The sequence below is a fragment of the Brassica napus genome, chromosome C3 (genome assembly GCF_020379485.1).
Source record: "Brassica napus cultivar Da-Ae chromosome C3, Da-Ae, whole genome shotgun sequence".
Lineage (NCBI taxonomy): Eukaryota > Viridiplantae > Streptophyta > Magnoliopsida > Brassicales > Brassicaceae > Brassica > Brassica napus.
This window is the reverse complement of record NC_063446.1, coordinates 28,398,706-28,423,197: the sequence shown is the minus strand read 5'-3', so window position 1 is coordinate 28,423,197 and position 24,492 is coordinate 28,398,706. Positions and strand designations below refer to the sequence as shown.

Sequence of the window (24,492 nt, the reverse complement as noted above, 5' to 3'; positions counted from 1 at the left end):
TGAGCTCTCTCTCTCTTTCTATATGATTTTAAACTGATTTTGATTAATCAAATAAAAGACGACTGCACTATAAGAACTAGGTCTCTAACTAAAAATTAATATTAGGGAGACGTTTTGGAAGATAGTGAAACGGAGATCGACGGAGGAGTACGAGTGTTTGCCATACATTTGCACATTGATGGGTTCGTTGTTATGGACATATTATGGAATAGTGACACCAGGCGAATACTTGGTTTCTACTGTCAATGGTTTTGGTGTTCTTGCTGAATCTATCTACGTTCTCATTTTCCTCTTCTTTGTCCCCAAACCTAGAATTGTACGTCTTCGCCTCTACTTATACATATTATTATGTTATTATGTACATGTGACAGTGAGATCTTATGTGTTTTTTTGTTGGTTGAAATCTACAGTTTAGAGATAGCATTGATATGACTCAGATTCAGACTAGCAGATTTATTTAAATAATATACTCGTTTCGATTGAAAATATTATGTCTAGGATATATGCATGGTCCAGTTTTACGTGTTTAATTTATATCTTCTTTCCATTCTTTTTTTTTTTCAGTTGAAAACAGTTGCACTGGTTCTAGCGCTGAACGTGATTTTCCCAGTTATAATGATTGTGGGAACAAGAACTGCGTTCGGATATGCAAAAACACGTTCTAATTCAATGGGTTTCATTTGTGCTGCGCTCAACATTATCATGTATGGTTCTCCTCTTTCCGCTATTGTAAGTCTCTCCACTTTTCTTTGATCAAACCATATTTTACACACATTTGCTACGAACAAATGATAATAACACAAACACAGACAACAATAACTTTATTTTTTGTTCTTTCTTTTCAATAACCTATCAAATAAACCTTAGCAAATAAACAAAAAAAAAGTGTGGAGAGTAATTTTCAGCACGTGTGTAAGTAACATATCAATGTCATTGTAGTTTTTTTGTTCAACTTCAATGTCATTGTACATATTATCATTAGATGGTCTTTCAGAAATACACGTATAGTATCGTTTTAATCCAGATCATTTGAATTATTCATCCTATCAGAAAACAGTTGTGAAGACGAGAAGTGTGAAGTACATGCCGTTTTGGCTGTCGTTTTTACTCTTCTTAAATGGCGCCATTTGGGCTGTCTACGCTTTGCTGCTGCATGATGTTTTCCTACTAGTAAGTAAAACTTTTGATACAGAGGTATATTTTTAGTATTAATTACATGATAAGAAACTGGTTTATATTTTATTTGTGTAGGTGCCAAATGGAATGGGGTTTTTCCTTGGGACAGTGCAACTCCTAATTTATACGTTTTACAGAAATGCCAAACCTAACAAAGAAGATGAAGAGGAAGCCCTCGCACCAAGCCTGCCTCTCCTCTCATAGCAATAGCCTCATTTTTATCTGTAATTTGTTTGAAGATGGTTCAAAAAAAAATTGTACATGCTTTTTCTTTTGTCGAGTGTTCATTTTGATAGCATTAACAAAATGTCTTACTTGAAAGATTGTGATTATGAATAGTTTGAATATATATACGTTTTCAAAAAAAATTCTCGATGAAGTTAATTAGCGAAATATCGTTTGTTATCAAAAGATGTAACTAATCAATCAATCATTTATAATTTGTGTATCAAATTGACAAATTTCATGTTATTTAATCATGAATTTTAAAAACCTTTATAAACTTCCCTGTTTCTGGTTATAAGATTTATTAATGTCTCTTATTTAACTAGTGATTTTGAAAACAATTTCACGTCCACTGATAAAATGCTTTAAGACTTACTTTTTAATGATTTCAAAGTGTTTTAGAGTAAACTCCATGGTTGTCAAATTAGATTAATTAATAATAATTCATAATAAGCAGATGCAAGAACTAACTACAGAGATTCCAGAAACATACCGCATATTGTGGCAGAACTCTCCTTTAGGAAGGCTAAACTTCTTGATGTTGCCAGCCGATGCAGTAACAAAAGCATTCCTGAAAAAAAAAACAGAGAGATCAAAGTAAAACAATGATCAGATGGTAAAACTAATTAGTGTACGTACCCCATCTCTGAGGTCCCAAAATTTAATGGTTGAATCTAGGCCTGGCAAAATAACCGGAACCGAAGAACCGAACCGAGACCGAACCGAAATACCCGAAACCGGAACCGGACCAATACCCTCAAATATCCGAACGGTTCCTATATTTTTATATCCGAAATAACCGAACCGAACCGGAACCGAACCGAGAACCGAACGGGTATCCGAATATATAAAAATATTAATTATATTTACATATAACATCACTAAATATATATTTTTAATTTAAAATTCTATTAAAAGTATTTGAAAATAGTTGAGGATAACTAAATTATTATAAAGTATCCAAACTACCCGAAAGTATCCGAAACTATCCGGATAGTTTTATCCGAAATATCTAAAGTAATCCGAAATATCCAAAATTTTTATCTAAATCATCCTAATTATTTGATATTTTACCTTAAATAACCGATATTTTACCTTAAATAACCAATATTTTATCCAAATTATCCAAACTACCCAAACTATCCGAACCCGAACCGGATCCAAATGAGAACCGAACTTTTTCCGGATATTTTCCGGTTCCTGCATTTACTATCCGAACCGAACCGAACCCGAAACTATTCGAACCGAACCGAACCGAAAATAGGTCAAGTACTAAATGGATCCTCTAGCCCCTATCCGAACTACCCAAAACCCGAAATACCCGAACATAACCGAACCGATACCAGAAATGCCCAGGCCTAGTTGAATCATATGAGATCGATAACAACTTTAACAAACAAGACAGCAAACTCAAGAGTTGAAATAGTATTTATCAGCATAATCACGATAAGTAAAGCAAAAACATTATTGAGCATTTAGTAGTAAAGATTAGTAACATTCCAAAGGAAAAAAAAAAAGGCAAACTCACAAGCTTCTTGGGGGTAAAGTTGGACCAACAACTAAAGCTTTCTCTGTTTCTTGGGACACTTATGGACCTGCAAGAATTCATGGAGCAAAAGATTTTGGTCCTTGAGAAGAAGAAACCGTAATGCTAAGAAAATATATTACTTGAAACTTGGTTTCTAATCCTAGATATTGATATAGATAAAGAAACACAGTACAACTGGAATGTAATATATTCTACGCTTATTATTTAACCCTTGTAAATAGAGAATCAATGCAATACATAGTGTACGAATAGATATCAAGGAATTCTCTAATATTCCTAAAAAGTCATCATTCACAAGGAATATTTTTTCATCTTATTTTGTACCATTTTTTTTTTGTATTGAAATAAAGAATAAATTTATTTTTTATTAAATATGGGATGAAACTACCATTACTATTCATTCATGTAATTTTATTACTTTGAGTTTTTTTCCTATTCGTTCATCTTGTTACTTGTTACGGTCACCGGTAGGACTCGGACCCATGGAGAAATGACTGTGCTCATTAATACCAACAGATGTAGAGATATGAATGAAGATAAATAGATGTGGGAAACAAAAGGAGTGACATGACTAATTTTGTCTGACCTGGAAAAGCCCATGGGCTTATAAATGAAGCTATCTGCTTACTGTTCTGGGTCAGCCCGACGAATCCCCACCCGTAAAACCTTTCGGGCGGGTTACTATATTACATAATCTTTTACATTTTTTCAATTAAAAAAAAATGTAAGGATAAAACAGAAATTTGGAAAAAGATAAAACCCAAAATAGTAAATTCGAATCGGGAAAATTATATTATTATTATCCTGTTGTTCTCCATCGGAAACCCTCGACACGCTCGGCTATAAATAGCAAAGGTACGACCTCGTTTCAAAACCCTCGTCGCTGCTGCGTCTCTCTCTCCCGCAACCTCTAGATAATTCGTGAGAGATTTTAAAAAAAAAAAAACAATAAGCGACCATGTTGGTGTACACCGATCTTCTCACCGGTAAGCTCACATCATTATCTCACTCTCTTTATCAATCGCCTCTCTGTATCTTCGATTCGATCATGGCTTATCCTGATTTCGATATAATCAGCTTCGAATTTGAATTTCGTTAGATCTGTGATCGCATCTTAGTGTTTTTTTTCGTGAATTGGCACTTCTCTGCATACGTTATGTATATCTTGTGTCTGTGTATTGATTAGATCTGTGATTGATTGTTATATCAATGTTAATTGAATTAGGTTTTAGGGTTTTTATTCGATTTTAATGCAATTTGTACGAATTGCTTTGGGTTATAATCTATGCTTGAGGTCTATATCTATATGAACAGTTGCTGAAGATTGTGGGTTAATTAATTAATTAATTTTCCAGGTGATGAGCTTCTCTCTGACTCTTTCCCTTACAAGGAGATTGAGAATGGTATTCTTTGGGAAGTTGAAGGAAAGGTCTGTGTATTGCCATCATCAAATCCCATCAAAGTTTCATCCTTTGTTCTGATTTTTTTTTTTTTGTTTCTTGGTTTTATGTTCAGTGGACTACCAAGGGATGTGTAGAGGTTAACATTGGTGCCAACCCATCTGCTGAAGAAGGTGGTGAGGACGAGGGTGTTGACGATTCTGTTGAGAAGGTTGTTGACATTGTCGACACCTTCAGGCTTCAGGAGCAGCCCACTTACGACAAGAAGGGGTTCATCGCCTATATCAAGAAGTACATCAAGCTTTTGACGCCCAATCTCACCCCGGAACAGCAGGAAGAGTTTAAGAAGGGTATTGAGGGAGCTACCAAGTTCCTTCTCCCCAAGCTCAAGGACTTTCAATTGTAAGTTTTTTTTTTTAATTTCTATATCTAATCAGTAGGATTGAAATCTCATGTGTGGTTGTTTTGATGCAATTTTGTAGCTTTGTTGGGGAGGGCATGCACGATGACAGCACTATTGTCTTTGCTTACTACAAGGAGGGTGCTACTAACCCAACATTTTTGTACTTCGCACATGGTTTGAAGGAGGTCAAGTGCTGAGTGAGAAGCTCTTTGTCGGGTTACTATGGTCGGGTCGCAGCGACTCTCAGTTTATGCTTATGTGTTGTGTTTTTGGTCGTCCCCCTATTAAAATTGTCTACCAGTTTGCTTTTCTTTCTTGCGTCTTGTGTTCTGTGTTGGGAGATTGTTAAGTTATTTGATCTCGAATACAAACGGTTATTTGAATTTTGGTCGTCTACTTTTCTCTAGTCTAAAATTTGATCTCTCATTGGCTAATTCAAGTTTTGGTAGTACTGATTTGAGGCAAACCTACCAACTCAAGCAAGCTTCGATTCAGATCTGTTTTAGTGCAAATTGTTGAAATTCATTTCCCTGTTGGAATATGCTTTAGAATGATGCGTTTTACTTTCTAAAAGGCTTTATAGGAAAAGAAAAAAAAAAAGTGGTTTAGACATCATGCTGCCTCTCCGCATGTCTGAAGGACATTTACATCACACGTGGTATCTGTTAATATTCTCGCAGGTCGCACCGATTGATTTCTGAAGTTGCGAGGCAAAATCACAAAATGTGGACGTAAATAGTAAATACTGTTTCTTGTTTTACTTGTCCCATTCTTGATTCTTCAGAGGGTAAAGAAAACATGTTTAAAGCTGTGTTAATTGCTCAACGTGAACTTTATGTATGTGTTAGTTTGTATTTTTGTGTAGGAGATGGCAAACCAATTGCGTTGGTACGTAATTGTGTCTCAAGTAAAGGAAACGTGATTTGATCGATTTGACGTTGCTCCTACCCCCATGCCTCAAATTCGAAGTCATTGTCTTCTTCAAAATTTATTGTTCCTTTTCGTTTTTAGCTTACAACTTTTAGCAAATGATCAAGTCCACTATTAATTATGCTATTAGAACGGTAAATTAAAGGAAAATGAAAACTCATTTCCCACTGTTTAAACTTTAAACTATTTACTTAAATTCAGAAATCCTTTGTTTCACCACTCAATTGCCGCCGTTGGTTTCGTCTCACGCGTATCAACGAGAAGTTTCTTCCTCTTCTATTCCTTTGTCTTTGTCCATGGCGCCGCTCGTAGCAGGTCCAGATTCCCTTCCACTCCCTCTCTCAGATCCACCAGATTCAAATTTGAAGGTTGCTCTCCCGTCAAATCCTCTAGATTCACCGGTTCCTCCTGACCCTCCACCTGATACTCTAGTTACGGGTTTTCTTTGGTTGTACGATTTTTGGGCCACAGTTACCTTTCCCCATAAGTTCTCTAATCCAAAGCTAGGTTTGATGATTTCATATGAACTGGGTTTGTTGAATCCGAGCTTTTCTCTGTTAGTCCCAACTGTTTCGGTCACATTTAGTTATTCTATTGTGGCCTTTGTTAGTACCTTTGTGGTATATGTGTGGTCCTTTACTGCAGTATGCAGTTGTCCATTTACTGCGGTATGCAGATGTTGTCCTTTTACTGCAGTATGCAGGCTTCCTTTCACCTTTGCCCTAATGGCTTTTGCAATGATAAGGCATTCTCTCCTCTTGTGGCAGCTTGGAGTGAAAGTTCTCAAGTTATGTATCCTTCCAGCAAATCTGGTTTGTTTGGGCAGTAATTGTCCCCCTTTCTCCTTTAAGGAGTGTTTCGTCCTCCCACATCTATCACTTGTTATTAGTGAAATTGTTATAGGGAGCATTGTTTTGAAGATGGTTCTGTTTGAAGCAGAAGTGAAGATGTTTATCGTCTCTCGTTTAGGTGGTGTCAACTGTCTGACCTTTTTGACCATGGAGGTTTTCATCTCTCCCCTTTATTGTTTCGAACAGGAATGTCAATTTGAAGAAGTTTTCTTGATTGACTGCCCTCTTTCGGAGACACCGGTGGTTGAACTCGTGATATCACCTCTATCTTTAAGTTTTTATTTGAGTACTTGTTGTTTAAGCTTTCTTATTTGCTTGTCCAGTGTATTGGTCTATGCTTTGGTTTGTTTGACTCCATGTAGCCATATTGTATCCTCCATTGATGGAGTTGAACTCTTTTAAGTTTCAATGAAAGTTGTTTGAACAAAAACAAAAAAAAATCAGAAATCCTTTATATTGTAATGCTTTTAGGCAAAAGCAAAAGCTTTTTGATTCAAAAGCAAGTCATCCACAGGCTTTGTTTGCCACCACTTCTCTACTTTTAAATATTCTTGCTCTCGTATTTTTTATTAAATTATACAATACACAAACAAGTATGGTAGCTTTTAACACGCACACATACATACAGTCATACAACTAAACAATTTTTTTTTCTGGCTCCCTAGTCAGAGGAACTACTTGTCTTCATATCCCCAAGAATTTTCAGACCGCGAAGAGAAAGTGAAGGAAGTGTCACCACCTCGTGGTAAAGGGTTGCGGGAAGAAAAACAAGACAGACCACAAAACTTTTCTAAAAGAGATGTCAGGCTATATGGCCTTGACAAACTTTAGACAGAACAAAAGTGAAACTGTTTCGAGGCAATATGAAACCGACCCTTCACTTGATGAAAACATTGATGCACTGCTGGAGGTAAAATTCTCACTTAGACCTCTAAAACATGAGCAATGGTAGAATTTGTGGTAATATCTCTGTTTATGTCTTATCATAACCACCACCGCATAAGTTTAGCAGGAAGAGGAAGCTATGATGGCTGCACACCGAAAAGAAAAAGAGGATACACTGAGATTGTTCGCGAGGTATGTAAACATGACTAATGATTTTTTTTTTTTTTTTTGATCGAAAAAACATGACTAATGGTTATACACGGTTTTTAGACTATTATCGTTTTTTTAAGTTTCTATTTTTCCATAACATAATCAGGAGATGAAGCTTCTAGGGGGGGAAGAACAACCAGGAAGCCTGATAGAAAGCTATGTAAAGCAATTGAGCTTTGTCTTGTTCCGGAAAGCAGCCGGGCTTGTCAGTCTCCAAGCCAAGTTTGCTCGGTCTATAATATACAATCAATGTGAATCAAAAACTATATTCTCAGTCTACTGAAAAAGAATTCACCATTTATTGAGTGAAAATATTTTGAATCTAACCATATTACAAGATTTTTGCCGCATTCATCATAACTAGTATCATGTTTAAAAAAAACTAGTATCATGTTTAAAAAAAACTAGTGTCATGTTTTAAAAAAAAACTAGCATCATGTTTGTTGGAAACAAGTTCACGAATCTAACATTTAACCGGAGATAGTACACAGGACTGGCCTAAATCTAAATGACAACAAAAATCATCATGGTTTATTTTGAACCTGTCACATGTAAACTAACATTGGCCTGGTCTAAGCCTGTCCAGTCCATCCTTATTAGAGAAAGCTCAGAGAGCTCTAACTGGGTCCAAATGAGCTGTTGTCTGATCCCAAAGAAATCAATGCCAGCTACTAAGATTGATGTAACCATTCGAATCTACCTAAAATGAAATTCTTATGAAAAGAAAATGCTACTTGTACAGAGAACTTGTATTAAGGATATGGGAAAGCAAAGTCCGCGTGACAAGGACGTGGGAGATGTAGTTGTCGTTTCTTGTTTTGTAATGCCCATGAGAGAGACTTTCTAATTTCCATATAGTATTATATTTGAGCTTCATTATTGGATCAATATTACATAATAATTCGAATGTATAATAATTATTCCAAATCGGTGATGAGTTTTGTTTGCCTCTGGGCTGTGGGCTGTGAGTGAGGGATGGGAGAGAGATGTGGTCCAAATTGCCTTTGCGTCATTTCTTTTTTCTGCATGTATTTTAATGTGAAAATGCGACAAGAGGAAAAATGAGACCCGTTGATTCGAAGTGCAATAAATTGAAAAGAGTTATTCTTGGGTTCATCCCATAGAGTAAACTTCTAAGTTTACCAACTAATAGAATTTTATTATTTTAAATTCGATATCTTTTAAAAAAAGAAACAAAATATTGTCAAGTTTTATTATGATTTTAAAATTAAAAAAGTAAAAAAAAAGATAATAGTTACAGAAAAAAGATTGTTAAAAAATATATTTTTAACGTTGTAGCAAAACATTAAACCCTAAATCATAATCATTAAATCCTAAATCCTAAATCTTTGGGTAAACCCTAAAACCCTTAGATAAACCGTAAACCCTTGGATAAATCCTAAACTCTAAATAAATAAAAAACTAAAACCCTAAACCCTAACCCTAAATCCTAAACCCTAAACCCTTGAGTGTTTTAATGTTTAGTGATTTTGATTTAGAGTTTAGGATTTATCCTAGAGTTTAGGGTTTATCCAAGAGTTTAGGGTTTAAGATTAACGGTTTAGGGATTAGGATTTAGGGTTTAATGTTATGTTGGCACCGTTAAAAATATTATTTTTTGTAATTACTACTATTTTTTATTTTTTTGTTTTTGCTTTTTAATTTTAAAAACATAATATAATTTGACAATATTTTGTTTCTTTTTTTAAAAGATATCGAATATAAAATAAAACAATTCTATTGGTTAGGTTCACTCTAGGGGATGAACCCAAGAATAAGTCAATTGAAAATGTACGTAAACGAATTGTTGGTGCGATTTCAAATGAGTCCTTACCCATATGAATCCTTTTTGAATTAGTGTAACAATTTCCTTTTTTTTTTTTTTTTTTTTTTTTTTTTATAATCCAGTATCCGACCACTTTGCGTGATCGACTAGCCCACCGGGCCTAAGCTCAAGCAATTACAGGATTTTTAAGCGTCCACTTAAGGGCCCCTGGTTACGCGAAGTGGTCTGGAGGGCGAGAGACAGCCCATGTAAATACCCCTCGTGGTCGGGGCTCGAAGTCGGGTGACGGGCACCTCAGCCGAGGTTCCTTTACCACCAGACTACGAGGCCCGGTTATAACAATTTCCTTTTGTCTTTGATAAATTTTCGTTTCCCTTCCAACGAGTTTTTTCCTAGTAATGGTCAATCCCGTTAGTCGCGAAGAGCTTATGTGTGTTGGTTTTCTCTTTTGTTTTCTATTTGGTCAAAAACTCATGTGTTTGGTTTATACGTTGGAGTTCTCGTGACTAGGCCTGAGACGGATCGGATATCCGGGTAATTTTAAGATATTTGGATCCGGATCTTTATCCGGCAGATCCATAATTTTATTATCTTTATCTGGATCCGGGGTTCGCGGATATCCGGGTGTCGGATATCCTTCTAAAAATTATAATATCCGGATCCGGATTTGAATCCTTAAAATAAATAAAAAATAATATTAATATATATAAAATATTAACAATAATTTAAAAATAAAAATATATAATGTTTTTAATTATTTATATGTATAATATTACAAATTTTACATAAAGTTTATATATACTATTATAAAAATAAAAATATATTAAATAAAATTAGTTTTTATATATAGATATTACTATTTTTGAAATAGTTATTAATAAAATTTACGGATCCGGATATCCAGACTAAAAAATCAAGATATCCGGATCTGGATTCGGCTTTGACGGATCCAACATTTTATTATCCGGATCCGGATTCAGCCTCTCCGGATATCCGGATTTTCGGATCGGATCTGGATCGAATCACGGATCGAATCCGGATCTCGGATAAAAGTTCCAGACCTACTCGTGACAACAAATTTTAGTAATAATAATTTCACTATATATTTATTTGGACTATGATAGATTATTTATACTATTTATTTTCTGACGTGTTCACAAAACAAAAGTTATTATAAGATACGTGTGAGACTCTGCAGCTTTGCGCCTTTGCCGAAAGGGATACAAGTGAAGCTGGCTCCCAACCAAATCACATTATCGTCCGTTTTATTTTCCATCAATATTCATAAAATAGTACTCTCTCTCTTGCCGCCGAAACAGAAATTTTTGAAGTGTTCACGCACTTATTAAGAATTTAATACGCACTTATTAAGAATTTAATAAATGTTTATAATTTAATTTTTTTTACTTTATTATACATTTTTCAATTACTTTTCACCAATGAAATTTAATCAATTCAAATATTTTCATTTAATGTTTTTTAAAAGTATAAAAAAATACTTTAAACATATAAAAATCTATCTTTGTGGAACAAATAAAAAATTTAAAACATTTACTTTCGGGAAAGGAGGTATCTCTAGCACATGCATGATACTATAATACAATATATCATTACATAACACGTATAGACTATAGACTGCCTATCAATATTCCAATTAACTACATTATTCGCTCAACACATTCGTTTTATCAGCCTTGATACTATCGAGTACAATGTAAATTATCTCATTTATTCCATATTTTATTTTCCTGGTTTATGTACCAAACTTTTACATATCGATGACATATATTATCCAGAAATTTACATATATAGTTTATGGAGATGATTGGTAAGTGTCGTAGCTTTATATTTTTTGAGGTAGAATTTAATTTGTAGATTTATTTATTGTAGTTGTTTTTGCTGTAGATTTCTAAAACACTAATTTTTTGCTCTGAAAATAAAAGTTTTCTACGCTGATTTTGCACAGATTTTTTTGGCTGTGAGTTTTTTTTAAGGAAAACAAATCTCGATAGATCGACATATATAGCTGTAGATTAAATTTTGCCTGTCCAGAACATGTACCGCCCTACCAATCATCATCCTCTATGACTGCGTATGAAATAAGCAATGAGCTACGAAAATTCTGACAAATTATATATAAAAAAGGAATTTCGAGGAAATTACAGTTTACAATATTTATCGCCGGCAGCGAGTGATGACGCTGCAGCCGCGAGAGTAAGGGTTGGCCTGAGCGCCACGTCGGCAATTGTAGTAAGACGCGCCGCGTCTTGAGCAGGGAACAGTGTTTCTCCTCAGCGCACCGTAGCTGATGTACCTCCTGGTCGCTAACATGCGCCGGTTGATCTCCGAGTCCATCTCGAACTCAGCTCCCATTCCTCCGCCGTAGAAGAGATCTCCTTCGTCGCCGAAGGCTGCGGAAACCGAGCACTCGGCGATGGTACCGCGGCACTCTGTCTCGAACGGAGGGAAGTCGAGGGAGTGAGAAGCAACGGCGGCTACGGACAAGTGCTGGACGGCGAGGATTACAAAGATCCCGAAAATCGCCGCCGCGCCGGAGTTTATGGAGAGTCCTCTCATTGTTTTCTGTGCACGAACTTTGAAGAAAGAGAAAAGAGAGAGACAGAGGAAAGGTTTGATTAAAAGAGAAGTTGCTTATTGAAATGCCACTGAAAGATGTGTGTTATTACCGATAATACCACTTAACTTTATATGGTTTTGATGTTAGATATACAGCTTTTATTACAAGTGGGGTCTTTTTAGTTCGCTTCAGATCTAAGAATGATTAATGCGCTAAGTGTTTTGATGGAGACATCCCCTCTTTATTTTTCACAAAATTTTGCATGATCACTCTACGGTTTTTATGGTTAATTTTACATCGTCCTAAATCTAATCATAATCAGAAGTAGAAGTGTAGAACGGTTATTGTTTTTGATACAACAAAGTTATGATTATGTTTCTTTTGCTTTTGCAATTATGCATAACATTTTAAAAACTTGTTTTTTTTTCAAAGTTGAATGCAAGGGTAGATAAGAATAGTATAGAGCGCATTTAGTTTTTTGACAATTATGAGTGGTTTCCTTCCATGATCTGTGATTTTTTTCAAAGAAAAACGTACCTATTAAGGAGTTTATATATTTACTCTGTTAGTTTTTTTTTTAAACTCTGTTAGTTAGTGATACTCCATTTGTAATTTGTTATTTCCATTAAATTTGATATTAGAGAAATCATATCATGCGCAACGCCACGGCGCCACCAAACAGAAGTTTATGAAAATGGAAATTGATTTAAAAGAGGATTTGGACCCCACACGTACAAGGAATTGAGCTTTATTTGGAATTTGTTCGTGGTTTTCTTTGCAACTTAATTGTATGATGTGCGACTAAAATTATATGTTCTCACTTCTCACCGATTCACGCGTTTCCATCTTATGAAACATTGAGACCTAACGTCTGGAGTGTGTACTTCTTGCATGGATGATGGATTCTCCTGTTTTTTTTTTTGGATTCTCCTGTTTTAATATACACTGGAGTGTAAATGCAGTTGAATATATAAGTTGTTTAGAGGCTCTTTTGTGCTAACGTGTGTGCAGAGACATTGAAACAGAAGGTGAGTGAAATCATCTATCATAGATCTTCTATAAACAAATTAAAATAAAAAAAAATTTAATTTAATGCATAATTGATAACATTTTTGAGTTACGGCCCTAAATCAAACTAAATCAACTCTAACTCATGTCACCAATCAAAGCCTATGTTTAACAAATCAAAGTGTACCTAATCCAAAGTTGTTTCTCCTGGTCTACCTTAAATTCTGGTTCAAAGTTAGGTTCTTGTATATAAGGCACCATTGTAACCTCTTAATCAAAAAGGAGGTTAATGTCTCTATTAAACAAATGAAATATTCAAAGCCCAAATAAGAGATTGAAAGCCCATATTAACGAAGGCCTGATAGTATTCTTCGATTCCTGGATATTTAAGGTCCCCAACCATGGTTGGATTCCTTTGGTCTTGCATTAGTCTTCTTAACAATGATTTTTTTTGCCATTGTGTAAGGTTTATGCTGATATATTACCCTATGAAGACGCATCAATGTTGTGGTTTCCCAATATTTATTCTTTCATTTTTGGTAGTAAATTTTAAGATAGATTCCTTTTTTGATAACTACACATTCCGTTTTTTTAAAAATAGATATTTTGATGTTTTTCACGTATATTAAAAAAATACATTAATTTTTTAAAAATATTAAATTTCAATGCTTTTTAACCAATAGCTTTTCAATAAATTCAATTAATTTTATTGAAATTTACAATTTTTGTATATGTAACATAAAATTTTTTTATTTGTGAACAATTTTTTTTTTAATTTTTTTATCTTAACAAAACAGAGGGAGTAGTTAGTTTCTTTTTTCTATTATCTTTCTAGTGTCATTATTATGGATTAACGTATGAGAAATTAGGGGCCATGTACATAGAAGACAAAATATTAACTTTATACACATAACAAAAGGATGGCTACAATATGTTATATAATATGGTGAAAAGTGACAAAATTACCCTTGCTTGCGCGTAGAAAGTGGGTTCTTTTTTCTCTCTTGAATAACGAAAAATCATTTTTATGACTACTCCATTTGAATGCGACAGAAGCAGTGGCGTTGGATATAGCGGTTGGGAGTCTTAGTCTACGAAGGTTAAAGGTTTATATGGTGAATCACGTGTGTTCGAAGAAAAATATGGTGGTTAGGGTTCCGGTGTTTGTTCAATTTTACGGCAAAGCGATTGAAGAGATAATGACAAAGCCATTGTCATTATCAAATCGAAACGCCGTTTATTTTACAGATCCGGTTAGAGCAGGTACTGGCGAGGAGGAAAAAAGGTACGATAACCACAATTGATTTTGATTGGCAATTCATTTCCTTGTCTTCTATGTTGCTCATGAAAACCAAAATGTCGAAACTATGTCACTATTAATTATTTTTTGTCGAGCATAGTTAGTGGGTGTTACAGGGGAGGGTGAAGAAGATGAAGTATTATACTATACTATATGGGACACAAACATAGTATGGTTCCCCAATATAGGAAAATAATGGCAATGACTTTCGTGGTAATAGTATAGGTTATGGTTGAATTGTATGCATATTTGATGTGTGCTCCGCCTATCGGTTTTGTGCCAGTGTCTTTGTGTGATCTGTGAAGACCACATGGACATCGTTTATAGTATAGTTAAGACTACATGAACATGGTTTGTAGTATAGTATATCATGCATGGGTGTGATAAAATGTGTTCATGTCCGTGTGTACGCCAAGGTAAATGTAAGCAAAATAATAGTGTTTTGTTGCACTTAGCCATGTACTAAGCCACATGATATGTATAACAATTCGTTTTGTCCTTCCCAACCACAGTTGATGTGCTTGTAGTTTCAATAATTTAGTATAGATAGATCTATATACATTTGTGGTTGAATGCATGTCCCTGCATGGTGTAAATTCTCTGACTATACTATATGAGATTTTTTAGTAATATAGTATACAAGATATGTGTATTTTTGAAAAGTATACTACTCAATAGATGAAACTCAACCTTGTATCTAGTTAACTCCTTCGAATGACTATACTATATGGTATGTAGTATAGTATTTTTCTTTCACTTACATGTGTTACTTGTGAACTTTTTCAGATTTAGTGTGTTGTGACGGTTGTTCTCCTGGAAGTCAATGCGACAATACAATTTAATCGGTGCGACACCCTTAGAGAGGCCTCCTTTGGCGTCGCAGCACATACATGTGCTGTTGCAACATTCTCCAGCTTCAGTTCGGACTTACTCACGCAATGAACCCCTTTGTGTCGTATGCTTTCATCTTGCATCACTTTTATGTATTAACCAATGATGTTTTTTATAATTTTTCCGACATACTGCTTCTCTCTATTTTGTAATCTTTGTTTCATGGCTACAACGTTGGGACAAAACTAAACTTAGTTTCTAGTACGATTGTTATATACGTCTGTCACACTAAATTTGACTCTCCTCCCCCCCCTCCCCCCCCCAATTGATAAAGCCTTGTGAGCATGCACATAAATAAAAAGCTTATGTGTTTGTATCGAGTGTTTGTATCGAGTATTCTATATTATGTCGTAACTATGTATAGTATAGTCATGTATTGGATGAAATCCAACCTCGTAACTAATTCAATCATTTGTATGACTCTACTATATGGCATGTAGTATAATATGACAGTTTAGCTTTAGAGTGTCAACATCACGCGCACACATCTAGAAGGAGATTTCGGTCACGTTTGTGCGCAAATTGTCCCATCCTTCCCGTTTTACTGTAGCATGGACATATTTTTCATTCTTTCGTCTCTTATGAATATTCAGCAAATTTACTCTTAATATATTTCGTTAAATACCACCGACGGTTTTGACCGGCATAAAACATGTTACGAAGAGAAGTCATGGCATTGCAAAATGCGAGCGAATCAGCCTAGTGGTTCGTCTCATACGGCGTTGACTCCTCTACTCCAGTCGTGGAGCCCAAAAACGATTTGACTTGTAAACTAAGCTTTAACTTCCTTCTATCGTTAATGGTGGACACAGGCATAATAAAGTTTCCGCGTCAGGAAATATTTCGTTCAATCGGTCAAGCCTTGTGTGATATTAGAAAGCAATGCCATAAACTGAAGCGAGATAGGAAAATACTAGTATCTAATCTACTGATACGTGTCAAAAGACAATGAAAATCAACGGCTTAGATTGATTTCTTTATAATGAGAAGAATCTTCTACTGTCCACTAGATACGCACCTGTCAATGTAATAACACGACTATAATAGCTTTGAAGCTTCCGTTACTTAATATTTTACGCGTTAGACAAATATTTATCCGTCACTACATCCCATTTTAGACGAAAACAACAATTTAATCTCCTTCTCTTCTCTCTCTCTCTCTCTCTCTCTCTCTCTCTCTCTCTCTCTCTACACCATGGCGAATCTCACCTTAGAGCTCAACATCTACTCTGCAAAGGATCTTGAAAATGTCAACCTTATCACCAAGATGGACGTATACGCCGTCGTTTGGATCAACGGCGGTGATTCCCAGAAGAATCACAAGGAGAAAACAGCCGTTGACAGAACCGGAGGATCTGAGCATACATGGAACCACGCCGTCAAGTTTTCCGTCGATCAAAGGTTGGCACGTGAAGGCCGCCTGACCCTCGTCGTGAAACTGGTCTGCGATCGAATGTTGGGCGACAAAGATATAGGAGAAGTCCAAGTCCCTGTTCTTGAGCTTCTCAGTTCGCTGCCGTCATTTAACGGTGATGGTAACGGAAACGGACAAGGGATGCGATTCGTGACGTATCAGGTGAGAACTCCGTGTGGGAAAGGTCAAGGCTCCTTGACTTTCTCGTACCGGTTCGATATGCCTTCGTTTAAACCGGATCTAGTGGAATCTCCGGTTCAATCGAATCCGGTTGATTCATCTCCTGTTCTCCCGCCGGCGAGCTGTCCTCCGGCGACTGAAGCTGGTTTCTATCCACCACTATCGTCAATTGGACATCCTCCGTCGTCTCAGCCGCAAGGCTATTCCGCGCCGCCGTGTCCATACCCGTACCAGCACCAGTACAATTCTCATTACCCGGAACAGCCGGTCAACGCTTACCCACCGTCGTCCTCTGCCTCGAATCTCTATCCTCCGCCGTCGTACGGTGCATCTCCGCAGGATCATGCCAATGTGTATCCGCCGCCGTCTTACGGTGGTTCTCCGCCGCATCATTTCAATGTGTATCCGCCGCCACCTGATAAACCCGTTCATTCGTACCACCAAATGCAACCGTCACAGTCGTTTCACGGTTACGCGCCGCCGTCTCCTGATAAACCCGGGCACTCGTTCCACCAAATGCAACTGTCACATTCGTTTCACGGGTATGCGCCGCCGTCTCCTGATACACCCGGGCACTCGTTCCACCAAATGCAACCGTCACATTCGTTTCACGGGTATGCGCCGCCGCCGTCTCCACAGACTCAGCATGGGTACTGTTATCCGCCGCCGGGATACGGGCACGATCGTCCGCCGACGCAAATGCCGCCCAAGAATAATAAACCTGGGCTTGGAATGGGAGCTGGGCTTTTGGGAGGAGCATTAGGTGGGCTTTTACTCGGCGATTTAGTGTCTGACATTGGCTTTTGATTTTAAAATGTTTACTTGTGAGAACTGAGAAAATTCGTTTTCTTAATTATTTTTCGTGTTGTCAATAACTCCAGTTGCGTGGCATGACATACAGTATTTGTTTTTGTTTTTGTTTTTGTTTTTGTTTTGATGAAGAACTTGTCTTCTGTACGGTAAATTGCAATGTCAATGTGCATACAAGTCATAGGAGATACTACAACCCTAATATACAAAAAAAAAACACATTTACAGTTTTATTTACAAATAATGTTATATTTGTGTTTAGTAATGATAAAGTTTGTTATATATCATTGAGCGATAGTCTAAAACTAAATCATTTCTCTAGTTGATGTGATCCATGGTACTTATTTCAGTATAATCTTCATAGTCTTAGGGTCTAAATGTTGACCAAGGAATGAAAAGCAATAATGCATTCTTTGTTATTCCTAATTTTTTTTACCATTTATAAAGAATAGTTTTTCCTTTCTATTCCTTCTCATTCCTTTTATTTTCGAGGAATATAAAACAAAATTGTTCCTCACTAAAATTGATAAGGAATAATGTTCTAATTTTATTTCTTTGCATTTTTTTTCTATTCATTCATACTATTTTTATAATGGTCATTAGTCAGACTCTTAATCTTTAACTTACTTATGTCTCAATGAATAATATAATATATTTCGTATTGCGTTTTTTCCTTAATTTTCAATATGAGTGTATTATTAAGCAATTTGTGCGCTTTATGTATACATTTTGAGAGTATATGTTAGTAAGGAATTATATAACTGGGTAATATCACTTTTTAAAATATGAGCTGTAATCTTCCCTATTTCAAATTCACAATGTTTGCTTGTGTATAAAATCCACAGCTTATTGGAAAACTGCAAAATTTAAACCCTTTAGAGATGCTGCTCACATTTTATTCTGTTTAGTAAGTTGGAAAATATATGGTTAGTTATTAATATTTGGTCGACTGTACTACTTGGTAGTTTGTTCTAAGATATGTACTTAAATAAATGTTGACTTAAGAAATCACCAAACTAATGTAGATGGAATGTATAGCTCTAGTCATAGAATAATCAAATGCTCATGGAACTTAATGCTTAGACAGAATCAAGATTTAAATAGTCAAATAACAGTTGGTTACTGTCTAAGGCTCTAAGACCAGCTCCATCGCTAGGTTTAGAGAGAGAACCGGTGTTTAATTTAGAGGGTTTAAAGTTAATAGAAACCCCATACGTGGCGGCTGCTTACTGGCTCGTTGCTTTCACACGAAGGGAAAAAAAATTGTCTCTTCTTTCTCGGTCTCTCTCTTTCTCTTCTTCGACATTCTCGAAGTTCCTTCGTCGACGAATCGATTTTGATTCTTTCGAAATCTCCAACGGAGATGAAGTTTGATCCGTTGCTTCGTCGTTGCTTCGTCGGTTGGTCTCTATCGCCGTCGTCGATTGGTCTCTCTCGTCATCGTAGATTCTGTTGAAATCTCCAACGGAGATGATGTTTGGTGCTTCTCTTTACTCGTCGATGTTTTCCTCCAGTTCCGTCCATTCCATCACCGTGAAGGTTCAGATTATTTTATTTTGTTGTTCCCGTGAATTCAATTCCTTCGATTAGAATCGAAAATTTTGTTTCGATGATGGGATGTGACTCTGTTATTAATCTCCTCTCTTTGTCTCTCTTATTACATCGGTTGGTTCGATCTTAATATTCGTATGTTGTTGTCCAGATTCCAAACCTCTTTGTTATTGAAAGAGCCGCGAGAGAAAGAGAGGTATGTATCTTTCTGTGTCTCTGATTCAGTATCTCCTTGATCCAATAAGTTTATTGAGCTTATCGGTTTTGTAGGAACTCCATAGAGAGAGAGGAAGAACATAGTAGCTACATTGGTTAGTTTTTTATACCTTTTTCCCTTACTCTGATTTTGTTTCAGGTTAAATAAGTCATATGTTAGTTTGGTTTCTATTTCATGATTAATTTCGAGTCTGGATCAAGTTAGTTTGGTTTCTCTATATGCTTTAATGTCGGGTCTGTAGTATGGTTTCTCGAGTCTGGATCAAGTTAGTTTGTTGTTGTATTGGTCTGTATAATATATCTCTTAATGCTTATTGCTTAATGTTGCATTTGCTTTTGCTTTGTCTCGTGTTGTTGTATTGTGTATCTCGGGTTGTATTCGTCTTTATAATATATTACATAGTTGCTTCCTTGTGTATCTCTCTTTGCTTTGATCAGTTGTTGTTTGTTGTTGTATTGGTCTGTATAATATATCTCTTACATTGTTGTATTGTGTATCTCGGGTTGCTTTGATCAGTTGTTGTTGTATTGTGTATCTCGTGAGTCATGTGACATAAGAAGCCAAGAGATGACATTTGTATGTTTCACTCACTCATAAAGCTCGTCACTGATGCTTACGATTGTAACTCATAAAGCTCTTGCTTTTGCAGGTGGAGCCAACAAACGACAGTAGCAACATGTGATACCAACAAACGACAGTAGCAACATGTGACAACAAAAGCAAGTTGTGACTCCTTTTTATATCTTCATAAGCTTAGCCATTTCACTTAAAGAGTGCATAAGTTGTATTTCTCTTCCGAGTGTAAGCAAGTTGTATTCCTCTTCCGAGTGTAAAAGAACAAGTGTGTGTTCTTTTTGTTTCTCTTACCATTTGCAAGTTGTGTGATATAGAACAAGCTTTGCAAGTTGTGTGTTCTTTTTGTTTCTCTTTCCATTTCACTTCTCATTTCTCACCATTTCAATTCTCATTTCTTTTCTAAATGGCTTCTTCTTCTAATAATATCGAAGACATGATGTATGAAAAATTCGACCAAGTTTTCGATCAACAATTCGAAAATCTTTTCATTCATCATGATGATCATCAAAATGCGGGCAAATCCAAAACAATACATCAACAATTGAAATCCAAAATAATACATCAACAGGATTTCAACTAATCGGCTTTTTCTCGTTTCCGATTTGTATTTGTATTTTTAATATGCTTTTATGTCATTTTTATTAAAAATTTTATGTAAGCTTTTATTTTAAATCATTCAACTTTAAAAAAAAAAATTAAAAACCCCTATGAGGTTTTCCCATTGGAGGAGGAAAAAATTAATTATCCTAACATAGGTTCTTTTTTTTTTTGATTAAATTTTATATTTATTAATCAAAGAATAAAAGGGCATTTACAAGTGAAAAAATTGGAAAAAAACTCTAATGTAATGTTTCTATTTGGATCAGATTAAATCATCTAGTTTCTATTGTCGAATATATACTTCCACCCATCGACGGAACAGACCTTCCAACTTATGTTGTCCAGTGTACTTCAATGAAGAGATCCTGTTACGGATTGCTTTATCAATCTGCCTGGTAATCGCTTCCGTAGTTACCCAAGGCCCCAAGTGTCTACGAGAGTTGCGCTCCTTCCAAACCAAATAAATGGTTGTATGGAAGGTCATTCGCAAAAGGATAGCATCCATCTTGTTTCTATTGCGCCGTAGCAGAGAAGTCACCGTCGTCGTCCAATCCGGAGAAGCAGCGGTGCCTAGCAGAGTAGCAGTTAGATTAGACCAGACCGTAAACGTGTAAGGGCAAGCAAAAAACAGGTGGTCCCTGCTCTCGTCAGGCTCTCCACATAACATACAACCCTGTGCGATCCCCTACTGTCGCATACGGACTCCTGTAGAGTGTCTATCCTTAAATGTCAGCCAAACAATGAAAGCGTGGCGTGGTACTCCTTGGGTAAACCACACTAGATGATGCCAAGGTACTTCTGGCCCCCGAACTCTAATCTGATCCCATGTTCTAGCCGCTGAGAAATGGTCCTTAAAATCTTCCTCATTGTGCCTCCATAAAATAACATCACTTCCCCTCCTAGCGTCTGGTTTCTGAACATTTTCAATGGCTGTATACACATCACCAAACATTCTCCTCCCCCGCCCACGCAGACCCCAAGCCTCATTTGGACACGCTTCAGCTACACGAGCTTGTCGAGGAATACCCAAGTACCGCAGTCCCAGATCTCCTGTTGTGTCAATAATACTTCCAGTGCCTAACCAGTTGTCAAACCAGAAGAAAGTCGAGTCACCACTTCTAACTTCATAGCGCATGAAACTTGATGCCTCCGGTCTGAGCTGAAGCAATTTTCGCCAAAGCCATGATTCCCTATTAGTGTCTTTTACGTCCCAAAATTATAACATAGGTTCTTGACTTCTCAAATCATCTAATTAACTATTAATTTATTCATAAGAGTCCATTTCTATCGATGGACTTGCTCTAAGGATTATGTTCTTGTCTTCTCCCCCACCCATAAGAGACTACAAGCTTCTTATCATATTTGTTATCGATGAAGTAACACGAGTGACGCGCAAATAGATTTTTGTGATATAATTTTTGAAAATCAGGTATTAAGTAAATAAAGAAATTATATCCACACCACAACCTCATCCCCATATTCTTTTAATCTTCTCTTCTTCCTTTTTCACCCAAATCAAGCTAAAGTAAACCGAACACAACCCAAATATACGTAACTAGTTTTGGTTTTGAGTTCAGCTTAAGTTTTATAAAAACCGAACAAATTCTCCAATGCAAGTTAAATAAAAAGTTGGGCCTTTTGCTGTGCATTTCGTCCATTTAGATTAGGGTTATTGATGTTGTTCCAAAAGAAAAGATAACGCTTATTGAGAATATCGGAAATTTCATTCCCCCACCTCCCAAAAATATGATGATTTTTTACTTTTTTTAGATAAGACATAAAATTTTAGACTAATACTATTTAATTTAGACAGTGCATTCATGTTTTAATCTATCTTATTTTTTGGATAAGTTGATCCATTTTTAATTTGGACAGAAGCATTAAAATATATGACTAATAAAAATTAGAGGACAATATTTAAAAATATTTAAAAATTCCAAAAAAATGCATAGATCCCATCCGTTTTATATTAAGTGTCGTTTTAACTTTTAAATTGTATTTTATTATAAGTATAGTTGTACATTTTCAATGCATATTTTAAACAAATTTTCTAATTTATATCTTTATTTTAATTCATTAATTATGAAAACTAAATAAAAATTATTATTAAATAAAGATAAAACAAAAAAATTAACATTTTTCTTAATTTGTGTAAAAAAACTTTAAACAACATATATAATACTATATTTTTACTGTCGTGTTTTGTTTATTTAATACATAATATGTGCCTATCGTACACTGAAAACGAGTGTACAACTGATAATAGCAATTAGCACACCGAAAAGCAACAACCCTACAAAATAAAAATTAGTGCATCAAATAATCTATTGATTTAGACAAATTTAAATATAAAAATTAAACAAACCATCAGCTTATATTTCGTGGTGAAATTCTGGAAAGAGCATCATTGCCACCACTATTCTCTTCTTTATCTTCCCCTTTTATTTTTTTCTTTCTCCTTTCATGATATGGACATTCATTTCACGAGTTGTTTTGTTTCTTTTTCTCATGTGTCGCCACCTTTTAATTGGATTCTTTGTAATTTTAAATCACAGCCTTCGTTTCTTGTGCCTCTCTTTTCATTTATACGGTTGTGATTGAAGGCCAAAATCTAACCTTATCGTACGAACTACAAAGCTTGCGCAGCTGTAATATGTGATCCACTGTCTAATCTGTCAGAGCGGATCTAGTTCTGGTTTCTAAAATATTTATATTATTTTGCTGTATTTTCACTTTGAACCATGGTGAGATAAGAAAGTGCGGTTAGGTTAAACTGAAGAGGTTAACCGCGTAGTTAAGGTTTGTCTCTAGTGAGAGAAAAGTCAAGGAGTTGGGTAAACGAAGACAATAAATGTTTTTTTACCAAAATACCTTTCTTTACTCGACCGGAAATCTTCAGCCTCATTTTTCTTCGTCTGTCTCTTCCGTGATACCGCTGTCACACGTGGGGGAGGCATGCACATTCTGTTTCCCCTCTTGAAAAGAAAAAAAATACTACCAAATAAATGTCTTTTGTTATGTTTATTTTTAAACTTTAATTTTTTTATGTTTAACTATGTCAATTCTATGATTTATGGTGTAATTTACTCCTTGTATTTCAGTTTTATTTGATGTTTAAATAGAATGTTTTTGATTAAAATAAGGTTTCTGTTCAATTACATAATATGATACTTTTTATTAGTTGAATTAATGTTATTCAATGATATTTTTATGTAATCAAGATCAAATATACAATTTTTTACTAATATATGTGCATTAACTTTAAATATCAATTAAAACAAAATAGAAGAAATATTTACTTGTTTAGGGAAACATATTATAGATACCATCGCTATCCACACGTACGCATTGTTCTTAACTTTTGAACAAACTATTGATTAAGCTACCTAACAAATTGACAGTTTTTTTCTTTTCTTTGTTGTGATGGCAAGTTTTTTATTTTGAACAGTTAAATAAACAATTCACGGAGACGACATGCAGATTTGTATGTACTCCCATTTCTTGAAATCACTCGGTTAATCTTCCATTCTCCCATACAGTTCCTTTATTTTTTTTTGATAAAAAAAAAAGAGGTTAAACTCGGGTCTATTAAAGACACAGACCTAACCTCCGGGTGGGAGGTACAACCCACAGATGGATCCTCTCCCGGGTATTCAAATGGACTGTAAGCATAGGCCCATATCCGCGTGGCCACATGTGGAGCTAGTAATTTCGCACTAGAGGGGAATCGATCCCTGGCCTGGACCAACAGGGCAACTCCTCCTCTAGTGGAAACCACTAGGCCACCACGACGTGGTTATTAAAATAAGGTTTCTGTTCAGTTACATAATATGATACTTTTTATTAGCTGAATTAATGAAGTTCCTTTATTTTGAACAGAAAAAAAAATTAAAAAAAAAAAATGTATATTTGTAGATATTGTAATGAGTATTAAAGTTTTATATCACTATTA

The 24,492-nt window shown here is 35.5% G+C and overlaps 6 protein-coding genes across 7 annotated transcripts; 4 read left to right on the top strand and 2 right to left on the bottom strand.

The window, feature by feature from the left end:
* Window positions 1-178: 178 nt before the first annotated feature.
* On the top strand, window positions 179-1,380 carry LOC106356385 (bidirectional sugar transporter SWEET16). Its single transcript, XM_013796145.2, has 4 exons — window positions 179-316; window positions 565-729; window positions 1,051-1,170; window positions 1,252-1,380. Exons 1-4 carry the CDS (start codon window positions 179-181, stop codon window positions 1,378-1,380), a joined length of 552 nt encoding a protein of 183 aa, XP_013651599.2.
* A 2,363-nt stretch (window positions 1,381-3,743) lies between these two features.
* On the top strand, window positions 3,744-5,136 carry LOC106358150 (translationally-controlled tumor protein homolog). Its single transcript, XM_013797901.3, has 4 exons — window positions 3,744-3,936; window positions 4,306-4,379; window positions 4,466-4,752; window positions 4,833-5,136. Exons 1-4 carry the CDS (start codon window positions 3,909-3,911, stop codon window positions 4,948-4,950), a joined length of 507 nt encoding a protein of 168 aa, XP_013653355.1. The 5' UTR covers window positions 3,744-3,908; the 3' UTR covers window positions 4,951-5,136.
* Window positions 5,137-5,560: 424 nt separating this feature from the next.
* LOC106358149 lies at window positions 5,561-7,970 on the top strand. 2 transcript variants are annotated; one of them, XM_022699555.2, is made up of 3 exons: window positions 5,561-7,444; window positions 7,547-7,611; window positions 7,736-7,970. In XM_022699555.2, the coding sequence occupies exon 1, from the start codon at window positions 5,980-5,982 to the stop codon at window positions 6,934-6,936; it is 957 nt and encodes a 318-aa protein (XP_022555276.1). In that variant the 5' UTR covers window positions 5,561-5,979; the 3' UTR covers window positions 6,937-7,444; window positions 7,547-7,611; window positions 7,736-7,970. The 2 variants fall into 2 exon arrangements, with proteins under 2 accessions (XP_022555276.1, XP_022555275.1); XM_022699554.2 differs by having other exon boundaries at window positions 7,544-7,611.
* Window positions 7,971-11,424: 3,454 nt separating this feature from the next.
* LOC106358148 (rapid alkalinization factor 23) lies at window positions 11,425-12,085 on the bottom strand. The gene is made up of 2 exons (XM_013797899.3): window positions 11,579-12,085; window positions 11,425-11,503 (listed from the first exon to the last, which is right to left on the bottom strand). The coding sequence occupies exon 1, from the start codon at window positions 11,990-11,992 to the stop codon at window positions 11,591-11,593; it is 402 nt and encodes a 133-aa protein (XP_013653353.1). The 5' UTR covers window positions 11,993-12,085; the 3' UTR covers window positions 11,425-11,503; window positions 11,579-11,590.
* Window positions 12,086-16,208: 4,123 nt separating this feature from the next.
* Window positions 16,209-17,829, top strand: LOC106358147 (protein SRC2-like). The gene is made up of 2 exons (XM_048753127.1): window positions 16,209-16,339; window positions 16,370-17,829. The coding sequence occupies exon 2, from the start codon at window positions 16,388-16,390 to the stop codon at window positions 17,591-17,593; it is 1,206 nt and encodes a 401-aa protein (XP_048609084.1). The 5' UTR covers window positions 16,209-16,339; window positions 16,370-16,387; the 3' UTR covers window positions 17,594-17,829.
* Window positions 17,830-21,225: 3,396 nt separating this feature from the next.
* Window positions 21,226-21,675, bottom strand: LOC125582997. Its single transcript, XM_048749520.1, has one exon. The coding sequence runs from the start codon at window positions 21,673-21,675 to the stop codon at window positions 21,226-21,228; it is 450 nt and encodes a 149-aa protein (XP_048605477.1).
* Window positions 21,676-24,492: the final 2,817 nt, after the last annotated feature.